Source organism: Hippoglossus stenolepis, chromosome 13 (genome assembly GCF_022539355.2).
Source record: "Hippoglossus stenolepis isolate QCI-W04-F060 chromosome 13, HSTE1.2, whole genome shotgun sequence".
Taxonomy (NCBI): domain Eukaryota; kingdom Metazoa; phylum Chordata; class Actinopteri; order Pleuronectiformes; family Pleuronectidae; genus Hippoglossus; species Hippoglossus stenolepis.
Window position 1 is genome coordinate 2237667 of NC_061495.1, and position 15814 is coordinate 2253480.

General features: G+C 42.7%; 4 protein-coding genes across 6 annotated transcripts; all 4 read left to right on the top strand.

The window, feature by feature from the left end:
* Positions 1-387: 387 nt before the first annotated feature.
* Positions 388-6256, top strand: sgo2 (shugoshin 2). Its single transcript, XM_047342693.1, has 9 exons — positions 388-550; positions 1234-1362; positions 1658-1833; positions 1977-2051; positions 2135-2208; positions 2323-2465; positions 2712-4688; positions 5247-5361; positions 5453-6256. Exons 2-9 carry the CDS (start codon positions 1278-1280, stop codon positions 5589-5591), a joined length of 2784 nt encoding a protein of 927 aa, XP_047198649.1. The 5' UTR covers positions 388-550; positions 1234-1277; the 3' UTR covers positions 5592-6256.
* LOC118120549 (uncharacterized protein C2orf80) lies at positions 5814-9340 on the top strand. Of its 3 annotated transcripts, none has more exons than XM_035175624.2 (9): positions 5814-5937; positions 6571-6640; positions 6721-6802; positions 6912-6994; positions 7549-7639; positions 7972-8049; positions 8162-8249; positions 8542-8648; positions 8859-9340. In XM_035175624.2, the coding sequence occupies exons 2-9, from the start codon at positions 6600-6602 to the stop codon at positions 8925-8927; spliced, it is 639 nt and encodes a 212-aa protein (XP_035031515.2). In that variant the 5' UTR covers positions 5814-5937; positions 6571-6599; the 3' UTR covers positions 8928-9340. The 3 variants fall into 3 exon arrangements, with proteins under 3 accessions (XP_035031515.2, XP_035031517.2, XP_035031516.2); XM_035175626.2 differs by having other exon boundaries at positions 8864-9340; XM_035175625.2 differs by having other exon boundaries at positions 8867-9340.
* A 99-nt stretch (positions 9341-9439) lies between these two features.
* On the top strand, positions 9440-11069 carry LOC118120551 (gamma-crystallin M2). The gene is made up of 3 exons (XM_035175627.1): positions 9440-9577; positions 9988-10230; positions 10605-11069. Exons 1-3 carry the CDS (start codon positions 9563-9565, stop codon positions 10878-10880), a joined length of 534 nt encoding a protein of 177 aa, XP_035031518.1. The 5' UTR covers positions 9440-9562; the 3' UTR covers positions 10881-11069.
* Positions 11070-12185: 1116 nt separating this feature from the next.
* LOC118120040 (gamma-crystallin M3) lies at positions 12186-14223 on the top strand. Its single transcript, XM_035174647.1, has 3 exons — positions 12186-12250; positions 12305-12575; positions 13951-14223. The coding sequence occupies exons 1-3, from the start codon at positions 12186-12188 to the stop codon at positions 14221-14223; spliced, it is 609 nt and encodes a 202-aa protein (XP_035030538.1).
* The last annotated feature ends 1591 nt before the right edge of the window (positions 14224-15814 follow it).

Here is a 15814-nt window from a genome sequence, read left to right on the forward strand (position 1 = left end):
AGAGTATTGCTGTTGTAATAAAAACATAAAGTGTACACAATATAACAATATAAATAAGAATAAAACAAGTAAGTTAAATGAGACAGAAAACAAATAGTAAACAAAAGTGGCAGTAAGTCATATGGCACACTGAACATGATAGTGAGATAATATGATTCAATTCATATTATTATCCCACACCAGTGGTGATATTGCACATGAAGAATTAAAACAACCATATTGTACTTTCACCTTCATGTAGTGTTTGTGTCTTTGTGTCTTTGTGTCTTTTTGTTCTATTTAATCCTGTTATTGTTTAACGTGTTGTTTTTTCTGCCTGATCAGACAAACTCAGGGGACACACCTCCTCCTGTAGGCCACACCCCCTCACGTAGGCCACACCCCCTCGCACATGCGCAGACGCTCGGCGGACTTTTCAATTTGGGTTCAAACCTGGTGACGCGGATGTTCAGTGAAGTCGTGTCGGACTGTTAGGATCGAACCCGCGGCGTTTTCATCACAGCCTCGCAGACCACAGACCGAGTTCTGCACCGTGTGTCGGTTGGTGTCGGTAAGTTTGAGTCTGCCTGGAGGAAACGACGCGCTAGCATCATGCTACACCGCCGGTTGCACCAGTTAGCTGCGGATCCCAACAGTCAAAGACCTCAGCTAATGCTAACTGTGGCTAGCTGTGGCTAACTCCGGGGACAGCTGCGTTTCTGGGATATTAAACATCTACACTCGGGATAAACTTTATTTTACAGGCATTTATTGACACCAAATTTTACATATTGATAATAATAAAGTCACATTTTATATAAATTATACCAAACTGATGCTGTGTACTACATATTCTACATAAGTTGTTGTTGTATTCTCAGTAGACGACTCCAGGAAATGCACTATGCTGGGAGTCAGTGTTGCACATGTGTTTTGTGATTGCACATCACTTCCAACTTAACAGTTATTTTCATTATAGACTGATCCTCAATGAATCTCTGTGTCTGTAAAATGTGAGGAAATAGGGAAAGTTGCATGCTTTTATTTTCCAAAGCCCAACATGATGTATTCAAACAGTCCAAAATTACAATCTGACATTTTGCCATAATTGAATCAGAAAATTGTTGCAGGTCCAACTAATATAGTATTGTTACTCAAATCAAGACTTTGGTCGTATCGATCTGCCTTCTCTTAATTCAGGAGATTTATGTGACTCGCAGGACAAAAGCTAACAGGTTTTTTTTTGTTTGTTAGGTTCTTCATCTCTTCATCCGAGCAACTCTTAATGTTCATCGATCATGTTCACTGCAAAGACAATGACGCCTTTGAAAGCGTCCAAGCAGACGTCAGCTGCAGCGTCAAAGATCAAGAATAAGATCCTCAGTGAGTCCAAAGCAGTTTACAGAGATGAGATACAGATATTTGTCGTGTTCTGCCTCCTGCTGCTCGGCACAGGCTCCGCCCCTCGCCTGAGTGTTCCAGACGTTCTCCTGTTGTTTGGAACGAGTCTGACCCGGAGAATCTCCTGCTGCTTCTTCATATGTGAAAGACAAACTCCAGACAATGTTTCCAGAAATCATTCATTTGACCAAATTTACAAACAAACTTTAAATGAAAAATGTTTTATTATTCTCTGATTAAGAACCAATGTTGTGATCCTTCTTCCTGACCACGCCAGACACGTCCTCCTTCTTCAAGGTTTCTCTGAAGACCAACAACAAGGCCTTAGCTCTGGCTCTGGAGGCCCAGAAGGAGCGGAGCCGGCAGCTGGAGATGGAGATCGTGTATCTGCAGAAACAAGGGGAGGCTCTGTGCTTCGAGTTGGCCACCAGGAAATACAAGGACAGGAAACTGGTGGGTTTGATAAGACAATTAAAGAAAAGGCTTTAGATATAGTTAACATAAAAGCAACCACCTCTGACCATCCAGGTGATGTTACAGCACACAGACGGTCTGATAAATGTTCTGCTTGTATTCATCTTGTTTTCCTGTCACAGCTCCTCATCTTGAAAAACCTCCATTCGAACACTCTGCAGCACTTCGACATGGTGTCCGACCTTTTCTCCGACTGTGTAAGGATTCCTCTCGATGAGTATTGAAATGTTCTTCTGTGCGTGACATGATCTGTGATTGTCTCTGTATTTACCGTCCACAGGATCTTCCCAAACTATCTCAGGATAACAAGAACGTATTAAATAACGTCATCGAGGAAAATCCTGCAGTGGAAAGGTGAGAATACTGGAAATACTGTTTTCAGATTTTAAATGTACCGAGAACAAATAACCCTTTTTGTGGTGTTTGCAGCGTTGTCTCGATTGTTTGCTTCACCTTCTCCTCGTTTAGTCTCACAGATCAGTCTCCTCCTCGCCCGGAAATGGAAAAGGATCTGTTGTGTCCCAGTAAAAACGCAACAGCGAATCTGCCGGAAAAAAACATGGAGGAAAATCTCCACAACAAACCCAGAAAGTCCACAGACGCTAACAAAGGTAGAGGGATATTCATTTTAAAGTTTTAGTGTTTATATTTTACAGTGATCTACCTTATGATACTGACCAGAGTTTTTTTTTTTTTAAAGACTGAAAAAGTGGGACTCTGATATTCTTTCACATCTGTCGTCCTTGACAAAATGTTTTAAATGTCCGTCAGTATGATCTTAGAAATGTCATAAAAAGTAAGTGAAAGCTGCTGACTGAGTTTTTACTGAACTTATCAATTTCTTCCCATCGATACAGATGCGGAGAAGAGGCGAGTGACTCAGCGTATTCAAGCTGTGGTGGCCGGAGCATCCCGTCCGTCCAGCAGCCTGCGCGAAGAAGTCGAGAGGCTGTCGATGATGTTCTCTCAGTCGGGCTTTGACATGAAGTCACTCCCCTGTTCTCAGAGCAGTCGAACCTCATCCTCACGTCTCAGCACATGTGAAGGATCCAAACCAGCCTCCACTGACACGACAACTGATCCAGAACTGAACCAGAGTAACAAACAAGAGAAAACCGTGCTTCTGAATGCGACCATGGAGATGACGCAAAGCGACGACCCTGAGATAGTCGTCGTGGAAACCAAGGCCAAAAAAAAACCCGGCAGCTCCAGCAAAATGAAACGCAAGAAGAAAGAGGAAGAAGCCTTCAGGTTGAGTGCGGCTGAAAATACTGGAGAGAAGAACTCTTCAGATTCTGGGATGAGTGAGGTTCAAACTGTTTCCACTGACACCGAGCTACAGACGGACGACCACGCACAAGAGGAACTCCGAGTTCAGCGTGAGTCGCCCAAAAAAACAAACACATCTCTCATTCCCAAACTGAAAAAACCTGAAGCTGGCAGCTGTCGGAAAAAGTCCAAATTAAAATCCTCACAAAACACCAAGTCCGGTGACACTGTCTCTTTGGATCTTGACGATTATTTCAGAGATTCCGACAATAAAGTGAGAAACAGTGTAAAAGTACACGCAGAGAAAGATGCAGCAGAAAACACAGTGTCCAAAATCACATGCAGGAGGTCGAGGACCAAAGGCAGGAGGGTCTCTTCAATCATCAAGAAGTCTTCCTTCACTTTGCCTTTTCCGTCTCATATAGGTGAGGGCGCTTGGTCTGAATTGGAACAGCTTCATAAAGAGGTGGAAGACGTTAAGAGTTATGAAGAGATTTGTGCAGATGAGATCATTCTTCCTGTGTCGGACACAAGTGTCAACAAACCTCAGAGCAAAATCAAAACCACGACAAACTCTGCACGACGTCACAAATCAAAATGCAGAGGCACGTTTGTCGTCTCGTTGACGTCAGCAGTAGCCGCTGAACAGGACTTCCTGCCTCCTACGGGATCCTTCACCCGTGAGGAAGAGGAACTGTCGACAGACGCAGGCGTCGCTCGGCAACAGTCAGAATCAAATCCACTCGGGCACAGCGACGGGGCCTTTGTCGAGGAAACACCAGGCTCCTGTAAGCGTCCTTGGTTGTCCACTCAGGAGTCTGAGAGCCGTGGAGAGGACTTCAGCAGCGACGCCAACCACGATGCACTGCTCCTGCAACAAGATGCTGCTCCAGACACAGCGTCTCAGAAACCTAAAAAAGTCAGGAGAGAAGAGACGGGGCGATCCGGCAAGAAGAAAACCCCACACAGGAAGGAGGGTGACGACCTTTTAAATGACAAGAGGAAGAAGAAGAAGAAGAAAAGCAGCGGCAGCAACAAAGGATTCAGATCTGAGGATGAAGCGTTGTGTTTTCTCCAGGACGTCACCGATGACCCTGAAAGAAATAAAGAGCGATTAGATGTGCAAGAGGCGGACTCGCGTTGGAACATCAGCGAAGACATTGACATCTTTGAACATTTCTATGGTTCAAAACCCACCGAGTCAAAGTCCAGGGCGGATTCCAAAATAAAAGAGCGCAGAGCGAAACCCAAGCTGCACGAGCTCACAGAAAATGCAAATCCAAGGGAGACGTTTGTCGTGTACAGGCGGAAAACTAGAGACATCACGACGATGTCTGACGTGTCGGACGCCAACAGTCACACGCTGGACGCCAGGGATGAGGCAGCTCGTCAGACTCTGGGAGACCTGCTGACGGACGAGGTGCCGCCGTGGTTGGCCATGGACGTCAGCACCGCAAACACTGAGGGGGGGTCTTTCCTGGATAGTCCGAAGAGGGAGACGTCAGGCGTGAGGGCGGCGGCGGCGATGGAGGAGTCTGCTGCTGTCATAACTGAAGCTTCTCCAGGTGTGGCGTCACCTCTACTCCTCGTACATTCATGTGCTTAGAGCTGCAATAAGTTGATTAATCAGTTTGATTTCAATAAGCGGAAAATAGATTTATCCTGTTTTTACAGTTTTTCTCGATTGCTTAAGCACGATTTTTAAAACAGGGCCCGGTTTTTCAAAACAATACACACAATCAGTGGGTCATTTGACGGTCAGTGCTTTGGAATTGCAAGGAAGTGACATCATGATATACTTCTGTGAATAATGTATACAAGTGTGTTTAGTGTTTTGCAAATACTGTGTTGTTTTGCAAAAAGTGTGAAGCTGATAGTGGTGCAGATCTGGGCCGTTGTTTTGCTCCTTGAGTGTAAGGTTTTGATAATTGTGTAACACTTTTGATTTTAGTGTTTATGCAATCGGAAAAAACTGTAAATAAAATGTCCAATATTTGCTGGTTCCATCTTCACGAATGGAAGAATTTGATCCCTTTCTTTGTCATAAATGAAAGTGAACTGAGAATCTTTGCATTTCAGACTGAAGGTTGAACAACTTTGCTCTGATCGATTGTGTGTTGCAGCAGGAAGAGTCTTAACATCACTGACTAACACCATCATGACCCCAGACAGCGAAAACGGCGGCCGAACCAGGAGACGTCACGGTGTCGTCAGCTACAAGGAGCCGTCCCTCAACAGGTGGGGACGTCCGGAACCTCGTTTCACTCCCGATCACAACAGGAAACCACTGTGAGTGACTGTTCATGTTTATTCTTCATTTTCTCAACAGCAAAATACGACGTGGAGATAAATTCACCGACAGCAAGTTTCTGAGCTCCCCGGTGTTTAAAGATGGGAAGAAGAAGAAGAAGAAGCAGAAGAAGACCGCAGCAAAGCCAAAGCTAGAGACATCCATCTTGGACGACTGATTATTTAATTTCTTTAATCTGGTCTATTTTATTTAATAGTTTCTTTTCTTTTGAGAATTTTTATCGAGTTTTTAAAAGCGTGTTTCTTGGCAGCCGAACCTGATCTGTATCTGTGTCTCCACTTGCTCTCCAGTGTTGTGTGGTTGTTGGTGGGTCAGAGAGATTGACACTAGGTTGTTCATGAATGATTCAGCTGAGAAATCTGAGCCACGTCCCCGTGAACGGCTCCAGTTCCTCAAACGTTCCCAGATTCACTTCTGCACGAGCGCAGCATGTTCAGGGCTTTTGTGTCGTCACGTGAGCTGAGGTATTGTTGTGCGTCGGTTTCTGGTCGTGCAGGACGGTGGTGAGTACAGGCTGTTTGACTTGTTCTACATGATGTCTGTCTTTTCATCTAAAGTTGTTGTCTTTTCATTAAAGTTGTTCTTGCACAGAAGAGGATGGATTCAGTTTGTTATTCTTTACTCTGTCTGTTACTGAGAATGTTTGGTTGAGACTTCACTAGTGTCAGGTTCACGTCTCGGCAACGTGGCACCACCACCCAGCAGTTAACTAACACTGTTAACAACGTTGTGTTTAGTAACACACACTCATCAGTATCTGAGTCTATGTTTGCGGGACTGAAAACTTTCATTTTACAAAATAAACGATGTAGAAAAGATTCACATTTATGTTTGTTGTGTTTATTTTCTTATTTCAAGTTCTACATATGTGGTTGTATTTATGTTTTCTTTTTATTAATAGTTATTTTTTAATAAAGTTCATGGTTTACTGTAGAATATCAAACCTCAATTACATTTCTTCAGGGTTTGATAACGACAGCTTACCATTTTCTAAATTAAATATCTAATTATGTGCTGCACCGTATTGGCTGGACTCTAGTTGTTTTCCACTTTCACATCCATTCTCTGCTTAGTTATCACCATGGTAACGAGGAGGACTACGTGTGTAGGTGAATCTTTTCCTGTCGTCTCTGCAGGAGTCACATGAAACGAGTTCAGTCAGAAAATGGAGGCTCGGCAGCTGAAGAGAGACGTTGAGGCTCTGATGTGAGTCGACAGAGGTCAAAGAAAAATAACATGAATCGTATTTTATAATAACAGGTTTTGATTTTCTCTGATTTGAACAGTGGTGATTACATCGGACAGAAACTCAGAGAGAATTCATTTGATCCAAAGGGGAAGGGGACGTCCACGATGCTGGATGACCTGGTGAAGAACTGCACTCAGTTTAATATTAGTTTACACCATCAATTATCTAAATAACACAAATATTTAACGTTTTACTCAAATTCAGCTTCTGTGTTTTTATTTGTTTCAGGCTCACTATGATCTTGCGATCAGTGTCGCCCTCTGGTGGTTGGACAAGGAAGAAGGAAGGGACGTGCTCCACAGTGACATCATGTAGACTGCTTTGGTTTTAAATTACTCTAAAAACTAAAACTACAGCTGTAGGTTGAAGTTGTTTTTATTTAACCACAGAATTTGGGACAAATGTTCAGTTTGACTCAAAGATGAACTGATTCGAATTTTGTGCTCAAAGGTCAAAGATCAAGCCCCTAGTGACCTCATGAAACATTTCACCTTTTGAACATGACATTTTAAGCCTACCTTAAAGGTCAAAGGTCATGGTGACCTCATATGACTTTATAAGATAATGTATGTGGACTGAAACTGCTCCGGATGATGGAGGCGTGCGACCACCGACCAGTGATTCCAGTTGTTTCATGTCGTAACAAAGCCTCACGTTACTTGCTTTGGAAGTAACAAGGTTAAACTGCACTTGTCAGAGGTTTATAACTGTTTATATGTTAAAACACAGAAGAAATGAACAAGGGTTTTATTCTCAGTGGCTTCAAGGCAGAAATATGAACACGTTCAACACGGTCTGTTGTGATTCCAGCCTCGAGTCTTTGAATTTCCACTGAAATGAGCGTTATGTGACTTTTCTCTGTCAGTGGAGCAACATACAGCTCAGGAAGTTCCCAGTATCCTAATCGCTTGGAGCGCGAGGCCATGATCCTGTCATCGTTTGCTGGGATTATTATGGTGAGTGGTTTTTATACATGAACGCAGCTTCTATTCACGTCCCACTAAGGGTTAAATAATAAGAAATACATTTAAAAAGTCCTACGAGGGAATGAGGAAGAAAGAAATGTGCAGATGTTTGATGAAAGATGCTCGAACTTCTTCTGTTGTTCTTACCTGAATATTTCCTCCTGGGAGCCGAGGAAAAAAAGAGTTGTCCAATTTGTTGTGATTGCAAGAGTTGTGATTTCCTTTTTATTTTGGGTTTATTTTACTTTCAACACTGTGACTTCTGCCTCGTTTTCCTGCTTCACTTAAAATCTTCATCTTGAAGTTTTGAACCTGTGTTTCAGAGTAGTTTGCCTGTGGAGGAAATCTTGGATCTGTACAAGTGTAAACCAGCAGCGTTGTATCCCGACCAGCAATCCAAGGTACGAGTTTCACACATTATAAGAAACACACAAACTGTTTGTCTGATCGTTTTCTAAACATTTGAGGAGGTGACGACATTCCGGTAAATTCCAAATTTTGTTTTTGACTCAGGGCTCAATCGTCTGTCCCTTCCCTCTCTCCTACCATCCCTTCGCCATGCTGGGTTCTTACAAGGCAGTGAACCACTCCAAGAAGCACAGTGAGTGTAAACAGAGATTAGACACAGTTATCAGGTGTTAACTAACGCAGTGGATCGAAGTCTTTGTCAGCTTGTGCCCCCTAGAGGCCAAACAGTGTCACATCACAACACTTCATCACGGTTTTATACTTAAAGTCTTATAGTTTTATACTTAAAGGAGCGATGCCATCTGCAAATGTTTAAATTCAAAACCTTTTCTATAGTCCAACCAAAACAAGTTTATTTTAAAAATATGCATATCTATTTATATTGTGTGTATATATAATTAAACCTTGAATATAACCTGTTGTAGACGAGAAGTTGAAAAGATGGCTGTCTGAGAGGGCGAAGGCGAACGCCACGCCTCGGCCAGTTTCAGCTCTGTCTTCGTCTTCCTCCTCGTCTCAGTCCTTCCTCAGTGTGAGTATCTTTGTATTTGTATTATCTGTCTTCATTTCATCCGTCCATCCAGTGTCTCGAGAAACCAGAGACTGATGGATTGATTGTCTGATTAAATTCACAAGTGATGGGAAAGCACTAGAGGGTGTGGATCTAACTCCTCCTCCTCTTGTTTCCTCTCCTCTCTCCTCCTCTCCTCCCCTCTCTCCTCTCCTCCTCTCCTCCTCTCAGGACAGTAGTGATGGACATGAGGAGGGGGCTGAGCACTATGAGGGGTCACAGGAGTCCCTACAGGACTGACGTCGCCCTCGGCAGCGCCTCCTGCAGTCTGGACATCACATTTCACTTCTGAGGAAAAAGACACTGAGTTTTCTCTGCTGTCTTTACTCTGAGTGTCTGATTTACACTGAAGTGACAAACTGTGATTTAAACCCTCAGATGCTTGTTGATCAGTTGTTTCTTTGCGTTGATAAAGACTTTGCTGTGATTGTGTTTGATAATCTGATAAATGATAATGATGTAAATAGTCATTCATCTATATCTTCTGTTGGGTTCTGCTTGTTGTCCAGTGACCCACCAGCTCCAGGCCGAGGTGTTTTGTGATGACCGCTGACATTCTGCTGCAAACTTTAATTCAGCTGATGATGGATTAGTGGATAAAAACGTGTGCATGTGACGTCCATATCAATAAAGAGGGCACGGCCGGTCAGTAATTTGCCTGGTTGGACTTTTGCGCTGATGACTCAGGGATTTTTGCTCTATGCCCAGGATCAAGACTTTTGGCAGCGATGCCAGCGCTTTAAATCCCTGTTCATTGAAAAAACAGCTAAAGTGGGATCTGCTCAGCCTTTGATTGAGGTTTATATAGCGCGGCTCCGGTCCTGCTTTGTGAGACCACCAAGTTTCAGTAGGCGACTGGCTCCAGCACTCTTTGCATGATGAGTAGTAAGGTAAGAGACTTTTCACTATAATCACTGGTCGTGGTGGAGAATCGTCACGTTGAACCAGCGCAGTGCAGCTTTTACTGCAGTTTAATTAAAGAACGAGGGAGTTTTGCAAAGTTTCTGTAGTTTGGAATGAAACTTTTGAGGTTCTGGGCTTTAAAACGTGAACTTTAACTGGAATAATGTTACATAAACTGGTTCAAATGTAAGAGGAAGGATCAGCTAGTGGCTCAACCACAGTCTAAACTGTCTGTGACTTGTTTACTGGCTTCAAACTAATGCAATTCACCTCATTTCAATTTAATTCCACAACGACACTTGATGCTGCAGCAACTAAACTGTGGATTCAAATTGAAATGTTCATTGAACTGAGCTTTGAGTGAGAATCTGTGGTCCTCTCTCCTCCCTGGACTCAGATCACCTTCTACGAGGACAGAAACTTCCAGGGCCGCTCCTATGATTGCGACACCGACTGCCCTGACATGCACCCCCACTTCAGCCGCTGCAACTCCATCAAGGTGGAGAGCGGCTGCTGGGTCCTGTACGAGAAGCCCAACTACACCGGCTACCAGTACGTCCTGACCAGAGGAGACTACCCTGACTACCAGCGCTGGATGGGCTACAACGACACCATCCGCTCCTGCCGCACCTTCTCTTATGTGAGTACATGTTTGGGTTCATTGATGAAGACTGTGGACACTGATAGATGATGAAGAAGCTGTAAGCGCCTCAATGTACTCTGTATTTTTGTGTGTGCATGAGGCTGAGAATAATAAATACATTCTTAGAAATTAAAGGAAAACTTTTACTTATCTTCCACAAACACTTGGAAAAATCTGATTAATTGTAAAGTTTTGCCTGAAATTTGTCATCTAAATGTGAAACTGTCACAAATGAGTGAAGGATGATTGTTCATAAGTTTAGAACATAATAAAGCAGCCCTCACAGCCACCCCTAGAGGGCGATAGAGGAGGGCTGCCTTGCACTGATGGCGCCCCAATTTTTAAAATGTTCCTCCGCCATGTTCCTCCAGACCAGCGAGGGGCCCTACCGCATGCGCATCTACGAGCGGCCCAACTTCCAGGGCCAGATGATGGAGTTCAGCGAGGACTGTGAGTCGGTGCAGGATCACTTCCGCAGCCGCGACATCTACTCCTGCAACGTCATGGACGGCTACTGGACCCTGTACGAGCACCCCAACTTCCGCGGGCGCCAGTACTTCATGAGGCCCGGGGAGTACCGCAAGTTCAGTGACTGGGGGGCCACCTGCGCCGCCACCGGCTCCTTCCGCAAAATCACAGAGTTTTAATTTGAAGAACAACACCCAGTAACTTCTCTAAAAGTCTATTTGTGGAAACGGGTGATGAGATAATGTGGAGTGGGATGTTTCATTGGGCTGAGATCAGCATGATACTGTTTTAAAAAGCTGAATAAATGAATCTATTGTAAACTATTTTTTTCTGCTTGTGAATAAATATGTTGACTGATTTAACTCAAAGGTCGTTTCGGACGCAACATTTTAATGTAGTTGTTATTTTCTCATTTTATTTCTTTGTGGTTTTTCCTGATTTCACCAGAATGTGACTCAGTCGAGCTCATTCCAACCGTCGCCTTGAATTCAAACGACTGAACAACTTATAGATACAGAGACAAAAACAACCATTCACTCTCGCAGTCACACCAACTGTCCATTCTTAAATTAACCTGATCACCAAACTGCATGTCTTTGGACAGTGGGAGGGTTTAAATCTATTGAAATCCATGATTTATTCTCCGGAGAAACAGTGAAAATAGTCCAATCTCACGATGTTAAAGTAAAAGAAAAAGAAAACCCATGATACCAAAACGTAAAGACTTCTTTCCTGACACATCACATCCTTCCCCCAAGTTGTGTCTGTTACACAAACTACTTTTATATAACATAAAAGAAATAAAAACAAGTGGCTGCTTATGTTTCATGCTCATCATCCACCAGGTGATCTATTACTGAGTGAGTCCAGTATAACAAACCAGTTCCTCCATGAAGAAACTGGTTTGTTAGGCGGTGAATGTTAAACCACAATTTGTGCTTTTTTACTTATTAAACAAATGGACGGGGGTGAAAACACAACCTCCTCAGTAAAAAAACCACTTGTGTCGTTTTAATCAGATGATGACTGAGTCCTCATCATTACAACCACACTGTCTAATAACAAGAAGGATTCAGAATTCAGTATTTGTAGATAATCTGATTTATTGAGGGGAATAAACGGTTTTGATGTATGAAATCCACGTCGTAGAAAATTCCACACATCAACACAGACAATGTGTTTTACTACACACAATGAAAATCAGTCCTATATTCAGGAGGCATTCATCTGGAGTTATGAATTCATATATCTGTGTCAGGGTCTTGAATGAAGTGAATTGTCCCTTTGAAAAACAAGATGGAGAAAGAGCTGATTGGCTGATGGTTCCAGTCCCTGTCTGTGCTGTGGCTGTTGCTGGAAGCTGAGCTCTGACAGAGGACGTGACAAACAGGAGTAGGACGACTCCTGTAGGGTCTGTGCTGACACCAGGCCTCATCACAATAACAACACACACACAGCTCGCACACAGGGGAAGGTATATAAACATGGAGGCTGCGTTCAGAGGACAAAACCAGAGGATTGACCCACAGCAGCATCCGACATGGGGAAGGTTTGTGTTCAAATGTCCAACAAGTGCTTTTGTCCGTGGGGATCGTTGAGTGAGACCGATTCTCTTTCCCCTGCTCCACCAGATCATCTTCTACGAGGACAGGAACTTCGGAGGCCCTCACTATGAGTGCATGAGCGACTGCTCCGACCTGAACTCCATGTTCGACCGCTGCCGCTCCATCCGGGTGGAGAGCGGCATGTTCATGATCTACGACCGTCCAGGCTTCACGGGCAACCAGTTCTTCATGAGGAGGGGGGACTACTCCGACTACCTGGGCACGACCGGCATGAACGACTGTGTCAGGTCCTGTCGCATGATCCCCACGGTGAGGCGCTCGGTGACACAACGTGCTTATTAAACATCTCAAATCCAACTGAAACATAAAATCCTCACATGCATTTAACTTTTCAGACGAGGTCATTAACAACTGAATCTGATCACTGTACTTTAAGGTTTTAATAACATCGAGTAACATAAAAACATGTGGTTTATGACACATTATTAAACTGAGACATGAGGACATTTAAAATGTTTATTAATGGCACAGTATTTATCAACTATAGTAACTTCTCAGCTGAAGATATGTTTATATTCTGCATCATTGATTATCTGTTTATACACATAATCTGAAACAACAATACTCACTAATCTGAGATAATAATGTGTCATAAACTATTTATTAATATACTTCTCATGAATAATAAATAGGAGGATGTGAATTCAAGTGTTGGAAAAAAGATGAAACTTAACAATTTAAAGGTTTTTGAGTTCAGACCTTTTGTTTTACATTATAAAATCTCTACTTTCACAATTCATCATAAATGTAGAAAACTTTGTGTTTAATGCTCACGCAACTTTCTTTACATTTAACAAACTGAGAAAAAAATAAATATCTCCGGGGGAAACACAGGAGCCGTAGCTTCACGTAGAAGACGCCAACAAAGACGTCGACTTAGAAAGACGACGAGATCTTAATCTTTTTAAGAACCGACACCGGTGATGATGGGCTGTAAAAAAACAACAACCATGTGATTTCTGGAGCTCGTCTGCTGCTTCTCTATATGTCAAAGGGAAACTCTGGCTAATGTCTGCACGCAATTTTAATGTCTGAAAACGGACTATGTGTATTTTTAACTGTACATAAAAACGTGTCATATATAAGAATATCCAGCTGTAGCTGTGAAAGACGATCACACAGGAAGTCGAAATTCAGAATAAGTGTCGGGTCGGGGGTTGTGGTTTGAAAGGTCTCTACCAACTTTACTAAAACACAAGTTTTTAGTTCCATCCAAGTTATAAAGAGTAAACTTTGCCTAACTTGTATTAGCATGTTGGTTTCAAGAGTTTTAAATTTACACTTTCTAGTTTGGAGTTAGAGCAGCCAGTTAACTTAGCTTAGCATAATGAGCCTCTCACAACATGAGTACCAGCACCTCTAAAGCTAAATAACACGTTATATCTCATTTATTTATTATTTTAAAGTATTTTCAAGTATTTCAAGGTTTGGACACATTTATAACACTTAGTTAGTTAATTAGTCTTAATTCTAAGCTAAGATAACGAGCTCCTCCATGTGTGGAATCAATCATCTTGCAAAAATGTTGAGCTATTTCTTACAAACATAAAGATCTTTTAGGGTTTGTGAATGAGAATGAACTATTTGCCGGGTTGTGACCCTTTGACCTTCCTGCCCCCCCCAGCACCGCGGCAGCTACAAGATGAGGCTGTACGAGCACTTCGACATGAGAGGTCAGATGATGGAGCTGACGGACGACTGCCCAAACCTCATGGACCGTTTCCGTCTGTCCAACTTCAACTCATGCAACGTGATGGACGGCCACTGGCTGCTGTACGAGCACCCCCACTACAGGGGGCGCCACTGCTACCTGAGGCCCGGCCAGTACAGGAGCTTCAGCGAGTGGAGCGGCAACAGCTCCAGGATCAGCTCCGTCCGGCGCCTCGCGGACCTCTAAAGACGGAAAAACGGTTCTCGTGAAGTGTCTGCTCTTTGCCTTGTTTCACACGCTGAATAAAATGGCGTCAGTGCTCAAGTGTTTTCAGTTTTGTTCTTGCTCTCTGCGTCTGGAGGGCTTGTTTTCCCAGGAGGACGTGACGGGGTCTTGGCCCGACGTCCCGACCCTCCTCAGCGGACTGAATAAAATACTCCAAGCACTGACACTCAACCACAGCACGACTCGAGCGTTATCTATCCAGAGCTGAAGCAAAGTCTCTCTGCACATTTCACTCTAGTTAGGTTCCATTGACACGAAGACAATTTCAAATCTTCAGGTTTATTCATAATCGTCCATTTAGTCGATGTCCTGGAGCTTTGATCACATCACATGGTGAAAGCCACACGACAGCGATTCATTGGACGAAGGGTTTCGATTTGTTTCAACATAAGTGAGCAAATAAAAATATATAAATCATAACTTTATACATGCAAACATTCATATTGTGCAAATACTGTTTATTTACCTGGACAAAAGCATACATCTCCACCAGGGGGCAGTGGTAGAGAGTTAGAACACATAAGAGTGTTTGTACTCAGCCGTACTACACTGTAAAACAAAGATTATATCTTCTATAACATGATAATAATAAAACAATACATAAGGTAAAGTCACTGTCAAAGATGTTATCAACAAAAACATGAAATATTAGATACAATAAAAACTATTATTTTGGAAATAAAAATAAAAATCACTGTAAAAACAAAAATAAACGAGATCCATCAGGATGTGTTGATCTGGAAATGCAAACAATCATGTCTGAGTCATTACCCTTTAACCCTGTATTTAACTGTGGTGTATCAGTATCACAGCTTTACATAAGCTGAAAACCGTTGTTATGTGACATGACAAACATTGATCAATATCCTCAACTGCACAGTCGAGCAACAAAAACCACACAATTAAACAAAAAATAAAGAATAACCATCAGACAAAGCTCCAGCGATCAAATCCCAGAACACAAAGAAGGTATTACATCACCTGAACCCACATCAGAACTACCTCTACGTACATTATATCATATTACTCTTCCTGCGAGAGTGAATGGAAACACAATATGTGCATTGTTAGCGCTTATTGCAAATTAAAAGTGAAAAGTTCTGTTGTTTCTGTTCTGCATCTTATTCAATACAAACGCATATATTCATGAAAACTCTTAGAAGTTGTAAGAATCTCTGTTTTCTGAACCGTTCCATCAAACAGAAACAATCTTAGTAATATTAACAATAATTAGGGCCCGAGCACCGACGGTGGGAGGCCCTCTTGAAATTGTAAGGATTATTCTTATTATAGTGACCCAGATGAATTGGCTTTTTGAGGCTTCAACATGCTCAACTTCTTACCAAACTTTGCAGAAAATTAGAAAGTGGTGAAAATGTACGTATTCTGGAGTAATTTGAAATGGGCGTGGCAAAATGGCTCAACAGCGCCCCCTGGAACGCAGCCCCTAGGTTTCCCTTTGACCGATCTTCACAAAAATCGTAGCCCAGGTGTATCGTGACCAGACAAACAAAAAAGGCAGGAAGCCCGCCATTTTGCATCTTCCACTTGG